General features: G+C 39.4%; 1 protein-coding gene across 1 annotated transcript; it reads left to right on the top strand.

The window, feature by feature from the left end:
* Positions 1-414: 414 nt before the first annotated feature.
* Positions 415-5293, top strand: npm1a (nucleophosmin 1a). The gene is made up of 11 exons (XM_085363500.1): positions 415-553; positions 1666-1745; positions 1959-2078; positions 2232-2325; positions 2449-2561; positions 2668-2747; positions 4063-4129; positions 4219-4329; positions 4450-4560; positions 4644-4718; positions 4993-5293. The coding sequence occupies exons 1-11, from the start codon at positions 508-510 to the stop codon at positions 5035-5037; spliced, it is 942 nt and encodes a 313-aa protein (XP_085219626.1). The 5' UTR covers positions 415-507; the 3' UTR covers positions 5038-5293.
* The last annotated feature ends 2366 nt before the right edge of the window (positions 5294-7659 follow it).

Here is a 7659-nt window from a genome sequence, read left to right on the forward strand (position 1 = left end):
TGCTGTGATTTGGCATTACATAAATAAAATTGACAACAATACAAGAAAGGCTGGCTACTTGGAAGTAAACTGTAAAGAAATAAGGAAGAGCTCGAGACTTTTTCACACTGCTGACACCTACAGACAGATTTTCAGTGACAGAAGAACATAATAGGTTTGATGGGATCGTAAAATTAAAGGTTTATGTAAAGAAAACATCTTAAATGACTGTAGTATGCATGGGGAAATAAATGAAGGACTATAGTGTTGAGACGTATTTCAAAATGACCGTAATTCCTAACAGTCAATGCGCGTTTACACTTTTCCAACACAAACAATGGAGCTAGCTTTAAGACGCTCTGTGCAGCGGTCCTGTAGGTGGCGGTGTGGGCTGATTTTTTCGCTCCGTGCCTCATTGAGAAAAGAAGAAGAGCGGGAGCGCTGTAGCACGTTAGTTAGTGGCTGCTGGTACCATTTGGTTATTCTTCTACAGCATATAAGGAGTTTGTCAGCGTCCTCGTCTCAAACATGAACGGGCTAGATGAACCAATGGCGCCACAAACGTTCCTTTACGGTGAGAGCACAACTTTGTTTTATGTGTGACTTGAGGTTGTTTTATATTCTGTGTTCTCGTGTTTTTTGGCATTAGCAACAGAAAAAATGACACGTAGCATGCTTAGCTACACGTGCCTTGTTCCAGACGAAGACAGTGGACCTGTTTGCATTTAAAACATTTAAAATGTCTTGTGGTGTTGGTTGTTATGAGTCGTGGCAGGAGGTTGAATGAGTCTTGCTGAGCTGCTGTGCTTCAGACCACTCTGCCACACACGTGCTTGGTTATCAACATGGCGGCCCCAGTGATTTATTAACGGAGTTGATATCTGATCAGTTTCTTTAAACAAAGAGTTAGCGCTGCTGTTCTACTGAAGCACCTGCTTTTTTTTTTTTTTTTTTTTTTTTTTTTTAGATGAACTGTCCATTTGAAGCTCTTAGAGCTGACAGTTTTCTGCTGGCCGGGGAAATTGGTCTCAACGTGGCTTCAAACACACGCGGACCGCGTTGACCTCCCCACCGCTCCTCCTGCGACTGCATTTTAAGCCACCCCAGATCTTAAAGAGTGTTTCTATTCTTCATCTGTCGTTCTGCTCCCCTTACTAACTAAAATTTAACCTCTTCTTTTAGGGTGGATACTTCAGACATCGTTTAAACAGCAGATACGGTCACAGTGTACTGTTTTAATGTTGCAAATTCTGAGGTGGTTCTAAAAGAGCAAGAGCTAAATATCTTTTTCACACACAGAAACTAAGCCAAATCGTTCTAATTTGATAATAGACTGTCTCCAGTTTGGTGATGCTTATCCAAAGCTCTGCAATTGGCTTTTAACCAAGGTTAATTGACATGTCATACCTGTAGAGGATGCATATTGGAATATTAACATGGCACGTGTCTTTTGCTAGGTGTTTCAGAACTTTAGCATAAGTTTTGATGACGTGATTTTCACTTCTTCCCCTTCTTCATTTGAGGGGAATTCCTGCTGTTGCCATGTGGCAATGTTCACCCCTTGTTCTGTAGGGCTCCCTCTTGTGTGCACCTTATATGTAGCGCTTTACACCTAAGTGATTGGTTCTACTCATTTTCTACTTTTGTATTCTTTTAAAATTAATTTTATTTTAATCTCTTCATCAGGGTGTGTGCTGGAAGCTGGAAAGGAAGTGGTCTTCAATCCTGACGACGATGACTTGGAGCATCAGTTGGATCTGAGGATGGTGAGTGTCTTTCATGCAGTTTGTTCATCCCTGTATACTTGAAGCTGTTACGACACAGTGTACGAAATGTCATTGTCACACACTGAGCACATTGCTTGTGGTTGTGTGAGAAGGATGCAGCCAAGTGGTACAGTGAATACCAAATCGTTGGTTAACATTTTCAGTTTGAAATTTTCCACCACCAAAACATCAAATGTTCTGTTGTGTCTTTAGGTGTGTGTGGACCCCAGCACAAAAGATGAACTTCATATGGTGGAGGTAGAAGGGCAGGACGCAGAGGGTCAGAAGGTCAAGGCAGTTCTGGTTTCACTTAAGCCCTCTACCTTGCCAAGTGTAAGTAAACGTTCTGCTTGAAAACACACCTTGGCGACCAAATAATTTTATGCTTTATTCTTCCTTAGCCTCACTGAGGGGCTTCTGTGCTGCCTCAGGAAAAACCGCTGTATAGTTTTGCAGCAGCTGGCTTATTTGTGTGTTTTGCTGCAGGCATGTCTTGGCGGCTACACAATCACGCCCCCAGCAGTTTTTCGCCTGAAGGCAGGTTCTGGTCCGATCCATATCAGTGGACAGCACCTTGTCAGTGAGTATTCATAATTCGGAGAATGTGGCGAAAACCCTCACACAATCAAGACTCCTCATAGCACAGCAGACGGAGTAGTTTTTTTTTTTATTATTATAAATTCCTTGTAAATTGCCCCCGCAGTGATGGATGCAGATCAGTCTTTTGATGAAGACGATGAGGATGACGATGAAGAGGAGGAGGATGTCATAACATCAAAGAAAAGGCCTGCCACTTCCCCTGCTGCAAAGTCTCAGGTTTGTTTGTTTTTGGTTTTTTTTTTGTTTTTTTTAAATTGGTTTTAGTATAAAGTGTAAACTTGTCACTGTAAAACGCATGACTGACTTTTAATCTCATACACAGAAAAAGATGAAAATGGAGGTGGAGGAGGAAGATGATGATGAGGAAGATGACGATGAGGACGATGAAGATGAGGAGGATGAGTGAGTGTCTGACCACACAAATGCTGTGAAGTCTTTAAGTTGCAGTCCTCATGCGAACAGATGGTAGCTTTACATCTTTCCTCCTTCTGCCTCTTGGAGAGCCGATGACTGTAGGCGATCAGTTGTTAAAGATGGCCAGCTCTGGGCAAAGCGTTATTTCATATTTGCGTCACTGCATTGCTGGTAAAAGAACATACCTCTGCTCATCTTGCTGCCAGCATGTGTAGCAGGCTTTTGTTGAAAATGACCCCTTTTTTTTTTTTTTTTTTCCCAACCAACTCAAATTGTGAAAATAAAATTTATAGCAAAGGTCAGATGGCTTTTGAACACTTGTTCTGTCATGTTTTATAAGAGCTCATTTGTTACTTGCTAATAGCGTGGAAATAATGCTTAATGGAGGTTGCTTCCTAACATGATAAAAGCAAAACTTGTAGGAAACCATCTAAAAACTGGTTATATTTGTAGCCATGACAGTGTGCATAGTAGTTACTGTTATTTTGAAACTAGGGAAAATTTTCTGGTCCATGTCAGACTTTTCAAAACCAAACCATGTTCATGCTACAGAGGCCCTTCGTAAGGCTGTGTGATATGACCAAAATCTCATATCCCGATATAAGACATTTATCGTCCTGACAACAATATCACAAAAATTCTACTTTTTCTGTAAATTCTGTGATTCTCGGGCAACTTGACTTGCAAGAAATGTTTTCAGCTGGGTGTCATATACCTGGAGTTGAGTGTTAGATAAGTTGAAATGGCCACAATTTTCTTGAGTATTTATTACACATTGTGCTACAGGGAAAAGCCTGTTCTAAGGTTTGTTTGTTTTTTAGCAACTGACAGCTTTTTAGCTTCTCGGCCGTAAACACTGCATACTATTTCACGGGATTCTGTTTATTTTGAAAAATCTCAACAGGATATTCACCTTCATTGTGAAAGGTTTATGTGGGGGGGGGAAACAAGCGGATGTTGGAGCAATCGTGGTTGCTAACAACAACGCATAAAAGCAGTCGCTTGTCCGTCCATAGTGTGGTTATTTTAATGTAAGGGAATATATAGAAGTTTTCATATCATCATCCGATATCGTTATATCGAACAGCCCACTCCCTCACTCCTCCCTCCAGTAAATGGCTACAGTGCCTTATGACTTGTGTTCATCTTTAAGTTGCATTTCTCTACTGGGATGGTGAGGACAACAGTTTGGAGCACTGTTGCTTTTAATTAAGCTTTGACCTTGCTGCAGGCAAGAGGTCAATTTGAGGAAAAAAAAAAAAAAGTTGAACTGCTATTGCTTTAATCTTTCTCATTTCTTCAGGGATGATGATGAGGCTGATGACGACGAGGACAACGAGGAGAGCATGGAAGAAGAATCTCCCGTTAAGGCAAGCAGATATCCTTATCGTGGAGTTTTAAATTGAAGCTTAATTTACACATGCTCACTCTGCAACTGACAGCTGCCCATTTGTTACAGGCCAAGGCAGCTCCAGCCAAATCTATACCATCCAAACAGACGCCATCCAAACCCAAAGCACCTGCACAGAATGGCAAGAGTTCAAAACCGAACACTCCAGCCAAAAACCAGGTAACAATCGTTTACATGAGCAAGAATGGCGAGCAAAGGCAAATATATTTAAAAATTAAATTCAACACTTCTAATGTCTAGACTTTAATTTATTTGTATTTATTTTTTTGCCCAATGTAGGAAAAGACACCTAAAGGAAAAGGTGACAAGTCTCCCAAAACCCCACCAACTCCTAAAGGACCTTTGAGTGTGCCAGAGATCAAAGCCAAGATGATGGAGGCAGTGAAAAAGGTTTGTTCTTGGATGTCCTTTGAATCTGTTTGGCATGATTAAAATTGCAAATTGATTACATTTGTTTATATTTTTCCTAATAGGGAGTAACGTTACCTAAAGCCCAGCCCAAGTTTGAGAACTTTGTGAAACATGGTCACAAGGTCACAGAGCCCAAGGTATACAACAAATTTCTATTGCCTGCTATTATAACATTTTTACTTTCTTAGATTATTGTGAAAATGTAGCTACTGGCCGTAATTTGATTTAAATGGAGGCGGTGTACTGGCATTTATTTGTCATGCCACTAGGGGGCATCAAAGTCCAAATATTCCAATCATAAGTAAGGAGGAAGTTGTGTTGCAGTAAATGAGAGACCATGTTGCATGAACCTGCTCTGTTTTTGACAACAATTTAAGTCAGCTGTTTATATATGGGTTTTTTTCTCCTCAGGTCATTGCAGAGCTGTGGAAGTGGAGGCAGGCATTGAAGGAATAACAGACGTTGCAGTTTTATCTATTTTTATAACTTGTTTATGCCCTTAGCACCTCTTAAACCCTCTGAAGCCAAACTGAGTGCCTCACACTTGTCCTTAAATCGCTCTTTACGTATAGGCCACTTCAATTTGCCCTCCTGGATGAAGAGATTGGAGAGGTAGTGAGGGGCGGTAGCTGTGCAGTACTGGTGCATAGTCTACCTCCATCACCCTTTTGTAAGAGCACAGGGCTTAGGTTTTTTTGTTTTTGGGGTTGTTGGTGGGGTTTGTGTGTGGTTTTTTTTTTTTTTTAAAAATAAATCCTTGCATTGTTTTAAACTTATAATTTCTGGCACCAGATAGTGGAGAATGTTATGTTGTTTCTTCATCTTATTTTTTTTTTTTTTTCTCTCCCCACTTTAGTAAGTTTGATATACTCTTATTAAGAAACAGTTAAAACACACCTATTACACAATTTAAAAACAAATACATGCTTCACCAGGGATCTAATACTGAAAATACTCTGAAGTTTGTTTGGTTTAGTATAATTAAGAACAGGAACACGTGTCACTCTTTCTAGAACATTGTCGTTTCTTTATTATAATTTTAGATTTGTTGCATCATAATCCTGTGACAGCGATTTCTCTCCCTTCAAAATGTGTTGGAGATGTATTTTTACCGTCCAAGGGGAAAACGATTCAGCCAATCTGTTTGGGCAACGAACCTAGAAGTGGAGTAATAACACATTTCAGCTCTGTGAAACCGTTTGCTCTGTGTTGCCATGCCTACTGACAGCCCAGCGGCCAAAGGTTACATGCTCAGTAACTGTATGTGTGAGTTAATTTGCAAATGAATTGTTTAATGTTTCATAGAAATTTCTACTGGTATCAAGTTTGAAGATGCAGTTTGACCAACTGTGGTTATTCTGTTCTCAGTGCATGAGGCCTGTTAAAACACAAGACCATTCCATGCTGTCAAGTTTTTATGACTTTTCAACAGACTGTCCCTCAATTGATAAAATAAAATAATAAATGTGTATCTTTGTTATTGTTGTTTGTTTAAAATTAGGTTTCTGAGTTATTACAACATTCCTCTTGGTGTTTCATTGACAGAAGCGATGAGACTGGCAAACAACAAAATCAAGTGTTTCCATGTGACCTTTGAACACATAACTTTTTATAGGCGTTTTGTCATCTGACAAAGGAACCATTTTACAGAAATGCAGATGGGCTATAAAGTTCTCTTTGTAATGCTGTTAAATGCCAAGGCCACTTTAGTGTACACTGGCCACGTTTCTAAGCAAGATCCTTTTGATTTTGTTTGATCAAACCACTATAAAGAACCCCTCCGGTGTCAGCACATTTTACTCAAATATTCAGATGTGCTGCAGCAACCTGCAAATGGCTTACCATGTGAATGATTGTGCCGCTTGAAAGGGAACCTTCACCCCCACATTAAGTGTACATATTTTACTGGTTATTTAGATTCTTCGTATAAGCTGCCTGTTATGGGAGATGTTAAGCATCTGCCTTCCCTTGATTATAATGGAAATAATTGGTACAGGATGTGGTGTTTTGTTTTGTTTAAGGAAAAACTGCAGTTTCATGCAGTAAGTACCTCTTTGCTGAACCACACCTGCCAACTCACACTGCAGAGGGAAGTGTGACAATGGGCTTGTGGTCATGCTTTAAACACTGATGGCTTCCCTCTCTTCTGGTGTGTGGATGTAGTTTAGTAGAAGTACAGTTAATGTTGTTTTATAACAAGGTTTATAGATTTATTTTTTTTTACATTTTGAGTCCCACAAGGTTGATCCTGATGTATTAAAGAAAGGGTACACATGCCTATGCCCAAACAATGCAGGTGGATAAATAGCTCTGTGAGGTGAACTGTTCCTATAACACGAGAAGCCTCGTGCAAGAGACCCTGTTTATTTAATAAGTATTCTGTATCAATGTGGCTTTCTATTACGTGTATAGTAAAAGTCCCTTCAATTCAGCGAGGTACGTTTCTGATTAGCAGTGCTATCTGGCTGATTAGAGTAGGGGATGTATGGTGTTCAGAATTTAGACAAATGTTTTTCAACTTTAAAAACAAAATGGATTCCACATGAACGCCACTGTTATATATGACAATAAACCAAAAGCAATTGAATTGAATCTTACAGGACAAGACAATAGATGTTTCTTTTTTTGAGGGTGAGGGACACTGGCAGAGAGGCGTTAAAGGTTTGACCCTTTTAAGAAAAACCAGTATAAGTAGGTTATGAGCAAGACACTACAGCCTCATAAAGATATATAGAGAGATACACACCACTAGGTGGCATTAAAGGCAAAGCAAAGCAGCCAGCTAAATGATGTGTGAAGGAAGGAAGATGGCTTTCCTTTAGAAGGAGAACTGTGTGGCCTTCATGATTTCAGCCTCCTCAATAAGAAATTTATCTGCAATTGGAGTCTGATATGTCTGCACTGCAATACTCCATATTTTCATTGTCTTCATTTTGAGATGGCGCAAATCTAAAAGCCAGAAATTCTTTCCATTTTTAAATACACAACACAAATTTACAAATAAAAAACAAAACAAAAAAAATATTTTTTAAAAACTGAAAATTTATTGTATGCAACAGATATTGTGACAAAACAAAA

Source organism: Diplotaxodon limnothrissa, linkage group LG10 (genome assembly GCF_057381915.1).
Source record: "Diplotaxodon limnothrissa isolate DT_005_m linkage group LG10, D_limnothrissa_male_GT1.1, whole genome shotgun sequence".
NCBI classification, from domain to species: domain Eukaryota; kingdom Metazoa; phylum Chordata; class Actinopteri; order Cichliformes; family Cichlidae; genus Diplotaxodon; species Diplotaxodon limnothrissa.